This window comes from Coregonus lavaretus (assembly GCF_964263955.1).
Source record: "Coregonus lavaretus genome assembly, chromosome: 11".
In the NCBI taxonomy this organism is placed as follows: Eukaryota; Metazoa; Chordata; class Actinopteri; order Salmoniformes; family Salmonidae; genus Coregonus; species Coregonus lavaretus.
Window position 1 is genome coordinate 17549354 of NC_139998.1, and position 15796 is coordinate 17565149.

Sequence of the window (15796 nt, forward strand, 5' to 3'; positions counted from 1 at the left end):
GACCCAGAGTTACCTCTGCTGCAGAAGAAAGTTCATTAGAGTTAACTGCACCTCAGATTGAAGCTCAAATAAATGCTTCACAGAGTTCAAGTAACAGACACATTTCAACATCAACTGTTCAGAGGAGACTGCGTGAATCAGGCCTTCATGGTCGAATTAATAATAATAATAATATGCCATTTAGCAGACGCTTTTATCCAAAGCGACTTACATTTTTGTGTATGGGTGGTCCCGGGGATCGAACCCACTACCCTGGCGTTACAAGCACCGTGCTCTACCAGCTGAGCTACAGAGGACCACTGCTGCAAAGAAACCACTACCAATGGACACCAATAATAAGAAGAAGAGACTTGCTTGGGCCAAGAAACATGAGCAATGGACATTAGACCGGTGGAAATCTGTCCGGTGGATTTTTGGTTCCAAGCGCTGTGTCTTTGTGAGACGCAGAGTAGGTGAAAGGATTATCTCCGCATGTGTGGTTCCCACCGTGAAGCATGGAGGAGGAGGTTTGATGGTGTGGGGGTGCTTTGCTGGTGACACTGTCTGTGATTTATTTAGAATTCAAGGCACACTTAACCAGCATGGCTACCACAGCATTCTGCAGCGATACGCCATCCCATCTGGTGTGCGCTTAGTGGGACTATCATTTGTTTTTGTTTTTCAACCTCCAGGCTGTGTAAGGGCTATTTGACCAAGAGGGAGAGTGATGGAGTGCTGCATCAGATGACCTGGCCTCCACAATCACCCGACCTCAACCCAATTGAGATGGTTTGGGATGAGTTGGACTGCAGAGTGAAGGAAAAGCAGCCAACAAGTGCAAAGCATATGTGGGAACTCCTTCAAGACGGTTGGAAAAGCATTCCATGTGAAGCTGATTGAGAGAATGCTCAGAGTGTGCAAAGCTGTCATCAAGGCAAACGGTGGCTACTTTGAAGAATCTCAAATATAAAATATATTTTGATTTGTTTAACGCTTTTTTGGTTACTACATGATTCCATATGTGTTATTTCATAGTTTTGATGTCTTCACTATTATTCTACAATATAGAAAATAGTAAAAATAAAGAAAAACACTTGAATGGGTAGGTGTGTCCAAACGTTTGACTGGTACTGTATATCTTAGTACCAAGTATAAATGTACTAGTAGTTGGGGGATGAAAGCCTTATATTTACCTTAAATATAATACTGGCCTAAGGCCTACAAATGACCTATTAAAGTCATCTAAGCTACAAACTTCACACTTTAGATCATTAGCCTTACATTAGAGATATCAACCTATACATTTCATTTGTAACATCTATGACACTACAGTATATGCAAGAGAAATGTAGCATTAAGGAAAAGCATTGGAGGTGTTAGTATGCAAAGAGAGGGGTGGGAATGCAGGAGGACAGACAGACAGGACAGCCACTGATGGTACGGTCAGAGGAGAGGGAGGGTGGATCTCACAAGGGACCAATCACAAGCACTGTTTCAAGCACTAGCTCTTGGCTTCAGGCTGCTCTGATAGGAGGGTGAAAAGGTCAAGCTTACAGAGAACCAATCACAAGCACTGATACAGGCACGCTCTAGTGAGCAGGTCAAAAAGGAGGTAAAGCTAAGAAAGTCACAGGCCACTACAGGTTACAATCACACGTTTGGCCTTTGATTAAAGCACAGGCAGGCAAAAGAGCACACAACTTATTTGTTGAGTAATATAACATGTTTAATATAATTAATTAATTGATATAAATCTGACATTTAATGTACATAACTACAGGATAAAATTCAACAGGTTACTGTTAAATTACTAATAATAATAATAATTACTATAACTCAGTGAGAAAAGTTAACTACAGTATGATGAAGTCTTAAAAACCACAGAAGCAAACAGCGAAGGCTCATCATTTTGCCTGACTGTTATTTTAATTTCCCAGCCGAGAAATGAAGAAGAAGAAGATGCACCATTCGTTTCAAATCTAGCTGGCAGCGGGGCTACTTTACTGGCCAAAATCAATCACAAATTGAATGCGAATGGGAGGGAATGATGCATCTTCAAGAAATAAATAACACCACACACAGAATCACAAGATTTACATCAACAGGACATCAAGTCAACAAGCTATACGAAAGAGGAATAGAGGATGCTAGCTTAGATCTATACAGTTTCACTCAGAGTCATTAGTTGGTGAAGTAAAGTCACGGAGGTCATAGGGAGACGGGATATGTTCTACAAAGCATTATGGGTACTGTAGTACATCATGCTACAGGTCATGCTAGGAGATTGAGCAGGGCGTTGAGGGTGAAACAGCAGAAGAGGTAGATACAGTAGGTACAAAGGAAGGGCGAGTCGAGGGGAGTTCGTGCCACCTGGTGGCAGGTCCAGGACAGGGTGCGGCAGAGGGTGCGCAGGGGCCCCTCCCCCACCCCCCGAGCCCGGGCCAGCGGGGCCAGGCGGGGCAGTGGCACCACAGCTACAGGTGAGGAAAGCGGGGTATTGGGGGTACCTGAGGGCCGGTGCTCGGTGGGAGACGGGGATGCCATCGCCCCCCTCCCGGGGGAGTCCAGGGTGACCGCTGCGGGCAAGGACGCCTGGTTGTCCTGGAGACAAGACAGAAGTGGAAGGGAGGAGGGGGTCAATACATATCCTACACTTCCTGATTATCCTACATGACAGATCCAGTGTGTGTGTGTGTGTGTGTGTGTGTGTGTGTGTGTGTGTGTGTGTGGAGAGATGATGGGTCAGTAGTACCTTAGCATTGAGTGGAGCAGGGGTCGGAGCCGGCCTCTTCCTCTGAGCCTGACCAGACGAGCGGTAACAGTAGTGGGGCTTGCAGTAAAACTTCCCTGTAGGAGAAAAGACAGAAACAGAGAAGTATTAAACCAGTGCAAAACAGACATCTTATGCAGATCAGACTGCATTAACCTCATGACTGTTGCATACTCTTTAGTTCGGTGAAAGCCTGTGTGTGAGAGTATGTTGTTCATAGAAAGACAAAATGATTGTCCTCCCTCCCTCCCTCCATCAGTTCCTAGTGGGAATTCTGGAGTCTGCTCTACCAGTGGGATGACTGGGATCACTAACTAAACTGGGAGAAACAGCCACTCTGTCATTGCTAACAATTTGCTTCTTGTTCCATGAGCACAAGAGAGGCCTTATGACACTCAGAGAGAGAAAATAAATAAATAATGCGGCAGACGCTATGAGGACAATATGATGACTCCTATTGTAACCACAAGGACAACCACAAGGACAAGGCTTGGCATAGTATGTGTGTGTATGTCTATGAGGCAGCACTTTCTACAGTATCTTGATCATGTAACAGGTTAATTTGAGCGAGTCTCAAATGATCTTATTGCGTGTCAGAAATGTCTGTGCCCTGTTTGAATTTAGTCAAAACAAAGTGATTGTGTCATTCAGGTGGGATGTTTTTGTAAACATATCAACAGTGTATGCAAGCTGTATCTATTCACAAGTACACTGAGTGTACAAAACATTAGGAACACCTTCCTAATATTCAGTTGCATCCCTTTTGCCCTTAGAACAGCCTCAATTCATCGGGATATGGAATCTACAAGGTGACGAAAGCGTTCCACAGGGATGCTGGCCCATGTTGACTACCATGCTTCTCACAGTTGTGTCAAGTTGGCTGGATGTCCTTTGGGTGGTGGACCATTCTTGAAACATTTTTTTTTGTGATCCAGTTGACATTTTAGTCATTTAGCAGACGCTCTTATCCAGAGCGACTTACAATTAGTGAGTGCATACATTTTTCATACTGGAAATTGTTGCAGTTCTTGACACACTCAAACCGGTGAGCCTGGCACCTACTACCATACCCCGTTCAAAGGCACTTAAATATTTTGTCTTGCCCATTCACCCTCGAATGGCACACATACACAGTCCATGTCTCAATAGTCTTGAGGCTTAAAAATCCTTCTTTAACTTGTCTCCTCCCCTTCATCTACACTGTTTTGAAGTGGATTTAACAAGTGACATCCATAAGGGATCATAGCTTTCACCTTGATTCACCTGGTCTGTCATGGAAAAAGCAGGTGTCGTTAAAGTTTTGTACACTCAGTGTATATTTGTTTTAGTACGGTGTTACCAACTCCTATAGTCATTCCATGGGAAGACAGCACAAACATATTTGTATTGAACGAAAAGCACACTACATAGTAACCACAACAGGTGGCTTAAAGTAGGGTCTTCCTCCACGTACCGTCCTCCACATCGAAGGCGTAGGACGAAAGACGTAGTGTGGTGCCGCAGTAGTCACACTTGAAGCAGCTGCGGTGGAAGAACTTGCCCTCGGCGCTCAGCCTCTCCATAACGTACACACGCTTCCGGCAGAAGAAGCACACATCGCTGCCCCCGATGTTCTGGGGGAACTCCTTCCTCAGGGAACTCTGTAGGGGTGAGAGGACGAGAGGAGACTGTATTAGGGGCTGCAGAGAGGTAAAGAGAGATGGGGAGAGTGGGAAGCCATTTTCCTGAAGCCCCAACTTCACAACAAAGTGGGAAAATCAAACTGATAGAGAGTTAGGGGATATGGGATCAAATGTTCCATTGATATCAAACCATTAATGACCTAGTAATAAGTAGGCCATACAATGATTATGGCTGTGGATTAGCCACTAGGACCTTTTTTACACCAGGCAAAACATTTCAAATCAAATCACATTTTATTTGTCACATGCACATGTTTAGCAGATGTTATTGCGGGTGTAGCAAAATGATTGTGTTTCTAGCACCAACAGTGCAGTAATATCTAACAATTCACACAATCTAATGGTAAAATCATGGAATTAAGGAATATATAAATATTAGAAAATGTAGGATGAGCAATGTCGGAGTGGCATAGACTAAAATACAGTAAAATAGAATACAGTATATACATATGAGATGAGTAAAGAAAAAAATATGTAAACATTATTAGAGTTACTTGTGTTCCATTATTAAAGCGGCCAGTGGTTTCAAGTCTATGTATATGGGGCAGATAAGTGTGGGGCAGATTTTCAGAAACACCTGAGATTATGGCACATGTTGGATACCACAACAAAACTCCACAAAGCTTAAGTGAGGTCAAATGTTCCACACACACAGAACACTGGTCACAGAGTTAGTTCCTAAGAAACACACACACACACACACACACACACAAAATTACAATCCTTCTCTAGAACTTGAAGGAAGTCCTAGCTCCACTCATCACCAAACACCACATCTACGTTCGCTAGCTGGAGTCACTTCACTCTTGGGTCTACAACATGCCTAGTGCCCTATGATACCATTGGCTCTTACCAATTCCACCAATTCCCTCTTGTCAAGTAAAGGCTTAGGTTCCTCCTGAGGTTGAAGCTGATTGGCTATCTGCTCAGCCAATAAGCTCACTTCCCCTGTGTACATCTTTAAATATCTCTATGGAAGGCAGAGAGAGAGAGAGAAACGAGAGTAGGATGAGAAAGACAGAGACACTTTGGGATTTTTGCAATGACGTCCTTTATCTACTTCCCCAGAGTCAGATGAACTTGTGGATACCATTTTTATCTCTGTGTCAAGTATGAAGGAAGTTAGAGGTAGCTTTTCGAGCCAACGCTAACTAGCGTTAGTGCAATGACTGGAAGTCTATGGTATCTGCTAGCATGCTAGGAGATACCATAGACTTCCAGTGATTATGCTAACACTGGTTAGCAATTGCGCTAGCGCCAGTTAGCAACTTCCTTCAAACTGCACGCAGTCCACGAGTTCATCGGACTCTGGGGAAGTAGATAAAGGGCCTCATTGTCAAAATCCCAAAGTATCCCTTTAAGGATGAGAGAAACTAAATGGCAGAGTAGGAGGAGTTGTATGAGGAAGAGGGGTAAACTATGATGGGAGGTGAGGTAGTACACTATGTAAGGCACTAAAGGGCACTGGAAAATAATATTAAACTGATCATAAGAGGGAAATGAAGCCATGTTTGGTTGATCAAGCATGTGAAGCCATGTTTGGTTGATCAAGCATGTGAAGCCATGTTTGGTTGATCGGCCCACCAGCCCCACCCAATGAACTGCTTTGAATTAGTGTTTTCAACAGAAGAGAAATGCATGCAAACCAACTGCATACAACTCTTGAACCTTCATTGGCACAAATAAAACCATTACCCACACCACGCTACATGCAATGTCCGACAGAAAGCCTTCTGGGATTTGAACCAATAAAACACCAGTGATGTCAACACACCATTACTTTAATGAGGAGAAACAGCTGTTGACTGGCCCTGTGAAGCTGAGCAATATCCTGGACTTTGACAGTGGCTATATGTGCTTACACCCATATACAGATGCACACCCAAATGTGTGTGAGCACACGCACGCACACACACAGTCAGATTTATGGTATTAATGTTCCCTGCGCTACCCTTTGGCTAATAAAACAAGATAATTGGTCACCATGGACACAGGAAGAGAGATTGTTTATACTGGCTTAGGATAAAGTAAAATGTTAGGATCAACTGTGTACATTCAAAAGATCAGAGATTCACTGTAATATCTCAAACGTGCTTTAGCTGTAACCCTAAAATGGCCACCATTAGATCTACAAAGATCCCAAAATAACAATTATCCTGCAGAGAGACAGAATTGAGGTCACAGTTAGCACAGCGTAAGCCATAGAAAAGAGATCTAAATATTTTAAAGTATGGCTGATTTACTGTAAATATAACATGCTGTATTATAGTAGCACATCTCTGAGCCATGATTACACCAGCCCAGTTGGAACCGAACAGGGCTTATCAACATGAGGATCAAATTAAGCTGTATTGAGGCCAAAACATCAGGCAAGGACTCCCCTAAGCACAGTGACCATACAACTGCAATGCAATGCAGGCCACACCTAAGTGACTGCTAATAGCAATCTATTGGAACATAAATCAATAATATGGCTATGACTGCAGTACATTCTCTTCCACATAGTGTCATCACACTTTTCACCACAGCAATTGAGTAATATCGTTGACTAAAACGGGACATGCGTTTTTACCCTCATACATAATATGAACCATTCCTGTATGCAGTGTGCACTTGCTTGTCAAGACACACATTGGATATCAGTTCAATTACATCTCACAGGCCAGGCAGTGAGATATTTGGCCCATCTCCCAGAGCAAGTAAGTGTTAGGGTGATCTCCACTGTCAATCTTCCCAGAAGGGAGGGGCTACCTGTCTCAGAGTTTCAGGGGAGGAGAGGGGGCTCTCTGGGCTCTGGCTGCAAGACAGGTGCCACTTTTGTATAAAGAAATGCAAGGGCTTTTTCGTGGACTCCAGGGGAAAGAGGGAAGAGAGGACAGTTATGGCAGGATGACTTGGTTAGAGAAAAGAGAAATTAGGGAAGATGCAAGAGAAGCTGATATGAAAATACCTTGACTGGGTCATATTCTAATTCCACAGAACACGAATGACCGATACTGAGTAAATAATAGGACTAATCAAAACCTACGCAGTTTTTTATTTGTTGGTTTATCACTCAATCTGACATTCATGATATATTGTAAAGTAACTAAAGAGATCAGAGACCAGGTCAGTTCTTTGGTAGCCGTAAAGTCCTTGACTTGGAACTTGGACCTCAGGGCTATCGAGCGGTGGTGGTATACTGTGTATGACCTGTGGCTTTGCCGGCTTGCCTTGAAACTGCGAGGTTAGCTGCTCAGCCCTGTCCTGTACACTAAGGACATGTAGCGACATTTGGTCATCAGAGCGCAGAGGCTCTAGTTCCTGCAGAATAAGGCATTATTAGGTTACAAAGAATAGAATAGGACTGGGAAGGGCAGAATATAGCCATGCACTGTATTTTTAGTGCTGTTTCACAAAACATCCCATGCTCCACACAAGATCCTGATTTTATTTCAACTTTATTTAACCAGGAAAGACCGTTGAGGTTAAGCTATGTGCTTGCGTTAGTGGTTGAAGTGATTTTTACGTGACAGGTTTGTCTGACCTAACACGGGTGTCCTGACTGCTGCACCTTTAAATCACTTATCAACTATTTTTTATTGATTTATTCATCAACTATTAGCAGAGGTGACTACTGGCATTTAGGACTTATAAACGCTGCATTGTTCAAAAGCCAATCTCCGTTTGTCATGCAGTAGAAACACAGAGGCAAATTCAGCTTAGGTAAACTTACGAGGTTAGCAGTCAGAGAAATGTTAAAATGCAGCGGTTCTTAATGGCAGTAGATATACTTAGAGATGAGTGCTGTATAATGATATCTAAAGGTAGTGATGTTTCCAGGAAGCAGAGATGTATTAGTGCCAGCTCCACACTGTAGGTCTATAGTCCCCAGGCAGGAGAGGCTACCTGTCCAATATTTTCAGGGGAGGAGAGGAGGCTTTCTGTGTTCTGGCTGAGGGACAGGTGCCACTGTTCTATAAAGCGTGAGGGCTTTTTCTTAAGCTCCAGGGGGAAGGGAGAGGACAGAGAAATGGGACAGTTTAGAGAAGGCAACAGGAATGAGAATGATCAGAATGATGAAGAGTACAGTAGTAAACCAACACTAAACACGCACAAACTATTCAAAAATGCAATAAATCTACTAGGCCTATCACTTACAGATAATGGATTCACTGATTCTAGACAGCACGGTTTGGTGTTCACCTTTGGTTTCTCAGGTTTACCCTTAAACTTAGCGACTAGCCACGCAGACCTCTCCTGAATGCTAGGGATGTGAATAGGCTCTGGCTCCTCAAGCTGCGTGGGTTCCCATTTCTGCAGAGCAAACCAAGGTAAGCCTTGTGTGTGTTTACAGTCTGTTTGTCCCAAAACTTGTTGACACTGGTTGATGCAGTTAGCTGGTAAGGTTGACCTAACACTCTATGAAAGGCTATGGAATAAGAGACCTCTATTGACAAAGGGCAGACATATCATGTATTCATACTGTATATGAGTTAGCATGTAAGCACTGCTATGGTACAAGAGAACAAACAGTGCCCAAATGAAACTAGCCCTGAAATGACAGAAGTCATCATCTGCTTACACTTTGATTGTTGTTCGTCCCAATCATTATATTCTACCCACAACAATTCCTTCCGTTCTCCCCCACACAATCCGTAGAGACACCCAATCACACACACTCCGTCTGTGTTGTTCGTTCCCCAGGGGTCAGCACTGATTACAGCAGGCCCATGCAACCATGGTTGTTACCCTGTGTGCCTGAGGTGTCTGGTCCTGTGTGGTCTCTTCCTCCTCCATACCGCCTCTACCACAGTGCTTGAGGACACATACACAGAGACCGACACTTCAATACTGACCACTGAGAGCTAGGACCATGTTTCTCCTCTCTGGGCCTTCATAAACAAACAGCAGCATGCCATATACAGCATCAGATCTTTCACTGCAGACAGTATGGCAACAAGGCCCCAATCTACACACTGGTCAGCCACAACATAAGTAAACCCTGTTAAAGTTAACAAAAAGCAACCCACTCATGAGAAGAATGTAAACTAAGACTAGATACAGCTTATTTTAGTTAGATTGGAAGTTCTCTACGAGGGAGGGGAAGAAGAGTCTAGCTTTCTACTTTGACAGCACATTTGGAGAACTTATACAAAGGTAAGACGAGACCTGAGAGGAAAGAGGTTAGATATAGGATCGACAAGGAAGAGGATAGGGGAGTATATGTATGGTCTGGTATGGTATGGCACAGACTGGTCACCTGTGAGTGAAGAGAGAGTGAAGAGGTGGAGGAAGAGGAAAGCAGAATGGTTTTCTTAGGGCAGCTCCGTGAGCCCGAGTTCCACTCTGTACCGCTTCTTGGCTTGAGTGAGGAGAGGAGGACAGGCCGTCACTTGATGGTGTCACCGACGTGCACACTTACACCATTTAACACACACACACACACACACAAACTCTATACCATTCATATTATCTCATCCGAATTCACTTTTGAAGTCAACACACACATTGACATATTAATATCAATTTAACTAATGATTCTCATCCACTAGGCTAAAACAATCATCTGCTACAGTGCTACCCTCACCCCCACACTCATCCACGTTACTACCACTGGCATTCTACTGCACTAAACACTCATGCCAACACTGTTGAATGACACACAAGGACACACACTGTGCATAAAGACCACCCACTGGATGTATGTGGAAAATTAAGGCAAATAAATCACATCTCCACATTTCCCAACTCTAGTTAATATACAGTTAGAAGCAAGAGAGAAATCTGCAAGTGTTTTTTTCCTTCAACAGCCACAAAAACCTTGGATGAATGGGAAAAGGGGGGGAAGAATTGCATGATGAGGAAAGTATGAAATACTGTGGTGAGCGAGAGTATACTTATGTGAGTCTGAAGAGCTACTAAAACAGGAGCTCTAATCAGGGAACATGAGTGTTTGAGATGGAAAAGTGGTATTGGAAAGTTCTCACTGTCCACTCAGTCTAGATGTTAAAGGTAAACTCAGCTAAAAGACTTTGCCACAAGCAGCACCACAGATATTGAAGACTTCGCTCTCACACAGTCACACACAGTATCTGCCCATGTGCATGGGTTTGCTTCACGCTGTTCACCTCATAAACATTAAAACCAGCAGATAGTGATAGCGCTGACATCATCTACGTATTCCTATGGAAAACAACCGATGGCGCATGAAGCCGGAAGTATTTTAATTTGAAGTGCGCCATATTGCTGAATGGGGCTGAATGGCACCAAAAACCGCTAAGGATCATGGTGAAAGTGGCCCTAACTAGCAAAGGATCATGGTCGATGTCGTTTTCATCCTGCCTGAGAGACACGTGCAAAGAGCGTGAATGAGCCTCCTCGTAGCCTGTCGGCCTGTGATTGGTCTGTGTCAGTACGTGGTCCTGTGTGATGGCAAATGTAGTAATCAGAATGGATCAGTATTTAATTAAATATCTCAATTTGTAGCAAACTTTAAAATAATTCTCTGTGGGGATCGAACTTGATCATAATAAACTAATTTTAGAGCCCAAAACAGCAGTCTAAAAATTATTTGTTCTGCCGATCGTAATTTACATTGGCTTTCTAGGGCAGACCAGAGCTTTTGGCACCGCTAGGTTTCTACGCAGTAGCTGACCAGCAGAGCTCGTGACTTCACGCTCCAGACCGGACACTGGGGGCCTGGTTCACAGTGTGGTAGGCAGGGCACCAAAACAGCACAGAAGTTGAGCCTCGCGCTTCAACACTCTTAGTTGTTGCGGAAACTGACCCACTATGCTGTTTACTTTCTGCATCTACATCATATCGCTGAGTCTACCTTTAATGGCTTCATGGTGTGTTAACTAATATTTCCACAAAAAATCTATATTTTTTCATTGCAGACTATATCCAGCAAATTAGCTCAACTGAGTATTAGCTTTCAGGGGTCAATCAAGCACAGCTCTGAACTAGCCATTTAGCTTCATGGCTCAAACTATTAGCATCTACAATTTAAAAAAGAACCACACAGAAACGACAAAAGAAGCTTCAATGATTAGCTAACTAAGCTTAGATTACTAGCACAATTAAGCTAACTGAGCTAAGCTAAAGCGAAAGCCTGTTTGTCTATGAAGGCATGGGATGCTAGGCTAGCTAGTAGCTAGCACTGATAGCATGGTTAGCTGGTAAACTGGAGAGGGGAGACGGCCTAGTAGGCAGAGACTACTACAGCGTCAGCCAGGCCAGCGTACCTGCTCCCCTCTGATGGGTAGGGTCTGACACTTGACCTTCTCCTTATAGCGGAAGCTGAGCTGCTCCTGCTGCTGGTTGCGTTTCTGAGACAATATGGCGGGAGTCGGAGAGGGGATAAGGAGAGAGGGAGAAGGAGAGGGGATAAGGAGAGAGGGAGAGAGGGAGAAGGAGAGGGGATAAGGGAGAGAGGGAGAAGGAGAGGGGATAAGGGAGAGAGGGAGAAGGAGAGGGGATAAGGGAGAGAGGGAGAAGGAGAGGGGATAAGGGAGAGAGGGAGAAGGAGAGGGGATAAGGGAGAGAGGGAGAAGGAGAAGGGATAATCCACATGGGACAAGAGAAAACATGACATCACACACCGTCTGGGCCGAAAGGTCAACGGACCGCAACCACACACAGCTGCTTATTCTGGCACCACACACACACAAAACTATCTGATCCAGAAGTTTTAGAACATGTACACTGACTTTTTTTGTTGTTGTCATTAACAAAATCGGAACTACTGGTTTTATCACTCCAAAGTCTACAGAAAACAAGACATGCTATGTCTATGATCAATAACAATCTGGACACAAAGCAGCTTTCCCCATCTATACTACTGTAAAACACAGCAGAGAGAAGGTTGCTTAGGGACATCCAGGGGTTAAACTAGTCCACTCTTTACCTGTCTCCATGCAGGGACCGGAGCTAAGCGGACAGGCTCCCTGGGGGGGGCCAGGGAGGCAGGGGGAGGGGGCAGCGCCAGGAGGAGATCCAGATTGGGCAGAGAATCCCCCTTTGACCAGTGGAATATGAGTGGAAGATGAGTGACAGCCAAAGTGGTCAATAAGAGACCAGGACACGGTGAGCAATTTCCCCATGAGTCCCGGTCATGATCCACGGTGGGAGGAGATGTGGAAGAGAGAAAAATAGAGAGGGAAGTGAAACATGAGAAGACATGCTGGCTGGAAAAAAAATTTAACTGGGAGAAAAAAAACTAAAGGAAATGGAGTTTGTCATAAGAATAGCATGCTGGCTGTGTGTAACGTAATATGACATTATTGATTATTGTACCAACTGGAACTATCTTAGGCTTATAACTGACTACAGAATTAAGAACTGTAATATGGATACTGTGGTAAAGACATTATCAGCATTTCTTGCAAAGAGCAGCAGGGTCAAAGAGGGGATGAAAAAGTGAAGCTCACTGGCTGGAAAAACGCACACACAGGCTCCTCTTTCAGCCATTCTGGTGTGACACAATTCAATTCAACACAGCAGCAGCAGCAGTATAAAATGTAATATTACCACCAGTGGAATTCAACATAAGTAGGGCTTAGCTCCTATTAACCAGCATGTACATCGTCTTTGATGGGCCATTTGTAGCTGGTTATTATACCATTAGGAAAGATGACAACTAAACATTGATTTACCAATCATATTTCACATTGTACAAATATGTGACCAAAAGAGAAACCTTTCTAACGTTCTGCACAAAGCTGTTCACGCAGCACATCACTTGACCTGGGCAGGCTATTCACTTCTAACGTTTCATCAATTCAATTTACATTAACCAAGTCGTCCTCAGAGTCTTTTGTGTATCAATGATCTTATCAGATGTAGCAATTGCAAAACACACAGCCCGAGCAGGAATTTTGGAATGGCAACACTTGGGAACGCTGCCTGTAAGTTGTCTTTCTATGTCAACAATAGTGGCTTGTGTTCCACTAGTCCACAGAGCCTTCCCACTGCTCCAGGCAGGATGACTGACCCAGGATCAGGTCTTGGACTGGCTCTGTAAACCCATTCACATCCCTAGTCCTGGAGGAGCAAACCAGTCAGCACTATCAGCACTTCTGTACCACGGAACAATATGCCGCCAGGCCCGGTCCACGTCAATATTCGCATTCTGGGCCCGTATTCACAAAGCGACTCACAGTAGGAGTGCTGATCTAGAATCAGGTCCTCCACCTTTACATAATCATTATTCATTATGATCTAAAAGGGAAAACTGATTCTAGATCAGCACTCCTACCCTGAGAAGTTTTATTTATACAGGCCCTGGCGTTCAACACAATAATACAGTAGTACAGTGCTCCTACACACTCAGCATCACAAGACTATTAGTCATGTTAGACGCCGTGAGATGAAATAGATCTGCATATTTACTGTTTGACAAACAAAACACTGTGTGCAAACAGAGCTGTCATGTGATCTATCATCCAGGAAAGCTAAGTCCCAAGCAACAGTTCTCATTTTTAAAACAGTTTACTGTCGCCTCTTCCCACATCCAGGCAAGCAAGACTACTCCTTACATCCACCAGACACATGAGTCTCTTCATACCTGTCTTTTGAGGCCCTTGGATTCGGCGGGGGCGTTCTCCTCAAACTTGGCGAGGAGCTGGGTGGCCATGGACTTGACTTTGTTGTGGTTCCCTACAGCCGCTGACTCTTCCTTCATCTTCCTTTCTGTCAGAGCAGTACTGTTAGATGGCCGGTCGTCACAGTTACCCCTCAAAACCTCTTCCTGTTACAAACACATGGACAGGAAGAGACCAGTCAGAGAATGAGGTTTACCTAATAGTTTCTCTGAGTTTTGCAAAGCTCCGAAGAGGAATTCAGCGTCTGAGTTTGAACCCTTGAACGTTTTACTCACGTCTTCAGAGTGGCCAGCTTGGCTGGTCTTCCTCCTCTTCCCCAAACCATCCACATCCTTCTCCTTTTTGTCCTGTTGATCACATAATCACATGTTGTCACTGGTTATTTCAGGCAGACATCTATTGACTCATACAGTAGCATTAAAACATGACGTAAACACAGTAATCTGTGTTAAAGGGAATGAGACTGCTGACAGCGATGTATTGGGCCATGAGTCCTGGCCACTGTGCTTTTCCTACTGCTGATTTAAAAAGGGCTTTATAAAATTAATTTGATTGATTGATTGAGTCCTGACCTTGGGGTTACGCTTCCGTGAGATAGAGATGCTCTGGCCTAGCTTGCTTAGGAAGGAGATGGGGGACTTAGTACTGTTGATCAACGCAGCCTTCTCCTCAGGGCTCATGTTCTGGTCCCCTGAAAATGTAACAGATAGAGAATGTAAGGCCGTACACACCAGGGTTGCATTCAATAGGGTACACTATAGCAAAATGTTTTGCAATGGAACATTTTAACGAGCATTTCTCATTGGACAAGTTCAGGTAGGACCCTCCTCGTTTCAGTCAGTTTGGTGCCTAATGAACATCAAATAAAAATAAAAATGTTTTTGTCACATGCTCCATAGACAACAGGTGTAGACTAAGAGTAAAATGCTTACTTACCTATCCTTTTCCAACAATGCAGAGTTAAAGATAAGATACAACATTTTCGAAAAAAAATAGAAACAGTGACAGTGAATAACTAATAAAAATAAAGAGTAAAAATAACAAAGCTATATATAGGGAGCAGAAAATGTTTATGCATGTGTGTGCATGTTGCGTTATATTTTTGTAAATTTACGTCAAGAGCAACTTACAATAGTGAGCGCATACATTTTTCATACTTTTTCGAACTGGTCCCCTGTGGGAATCAAATCCACAACTCTGGCTTTGCAAGCTCCATGCTCTACCAACTGAGCCACATGGGACCCGTGTGTGTGGGCGCACGTAGTGTGTGTGTTGGGGTTTCAGTGTAAGTATGTGAGTGTGTGGGTAGAGTTCAGTGTGGCTTGGGGGTAGAAGCTGTTGGTTCCAGACTTGGTACATTGGTACCGCTTGCCGTGTGGTAGCAGAGAGAACAGTCTGTGGCTTGGGTGGCTGGAGTAGTTGACGATTTTTTGGGCCTTCCTCTGACACCGCCTGGTTTAGAGGTCCTGGATGGTAGGAAGCTCGGCCCAGTACATCACTACCCTCTGCAGCGCCTTGAGGTCGGATAACAAGCAGTTGCCATAACAAACGGTGATGCAGCCAGTCAAGAAGCTCTCGATGGTGCAGCTGTAGAGCTTTTTGAGAATCTCAGGGCCGAAGCAAAATATTTTTCACGACTGTGTTGGTGTGTTTGGACCATGATGGATCCTTAGTGATGTGGACACCTAGGAACTTGAAGCTCTTGACCGGCTCCACTACAGCCCTGTCGATGTGAATGGGGGCGTGCTCGGCCCTCCGTTTCCTGTAGTCCACGATCA

The 15796-nt window shown here is 44.1% G+C and overlaps 1 protein-coding gene across 8 annotated transcripts in view; it reads right to left on the bottom strand.

Moving 5' to 3' along the window:
• The window catches only part of LOC311137212 (protein-methionine sulfoxide oxidase mical3a-like), a 92528-nt gene that overhangs the window by 27271 nt on the left and 49461 nt on the right, over positions 1-15796 (bottom strand). For 6 of the 8 annotated variants that reach the window (XM_084171578.1, XM_084171576.1, XM_084171575.1 and 3 more), the window contains exons 14-20: positions 14591-14709; positions 14294-14365; positions 13982-14164; positions 12323-12433; positions 4203-4389; positions 2732-2826; positions 2487-2580 (exon numbers count right to left, since the gene is read on the bottom strand). In XM_084171578.1, coding sequence (XP_084027704.1) covers positions 2487-2580; positions 2732-2826; positions 4203-4389; positions 12323-12433; positions 13982-14164; positions 14294-14365; positions 14591-14709 — 861 coding nt within the window. Of the gene's footprint in view, positions 1-2486; positions 2581-2731; positions 2827-4202; positions 4390-5293; positions 5402-8319; positions 8416-8616; positions 8728-9162; positions 9229-9673; positions 9776-12322; positions 12434-13981; positions 14165-14293; positions 14366-14590; positions 14710-15796 lie in introns of all 8 variants that reach the window. The other 2 variants (XM_084171579.1, XM_084171577.1) reach the window with 2 other exon arrangements.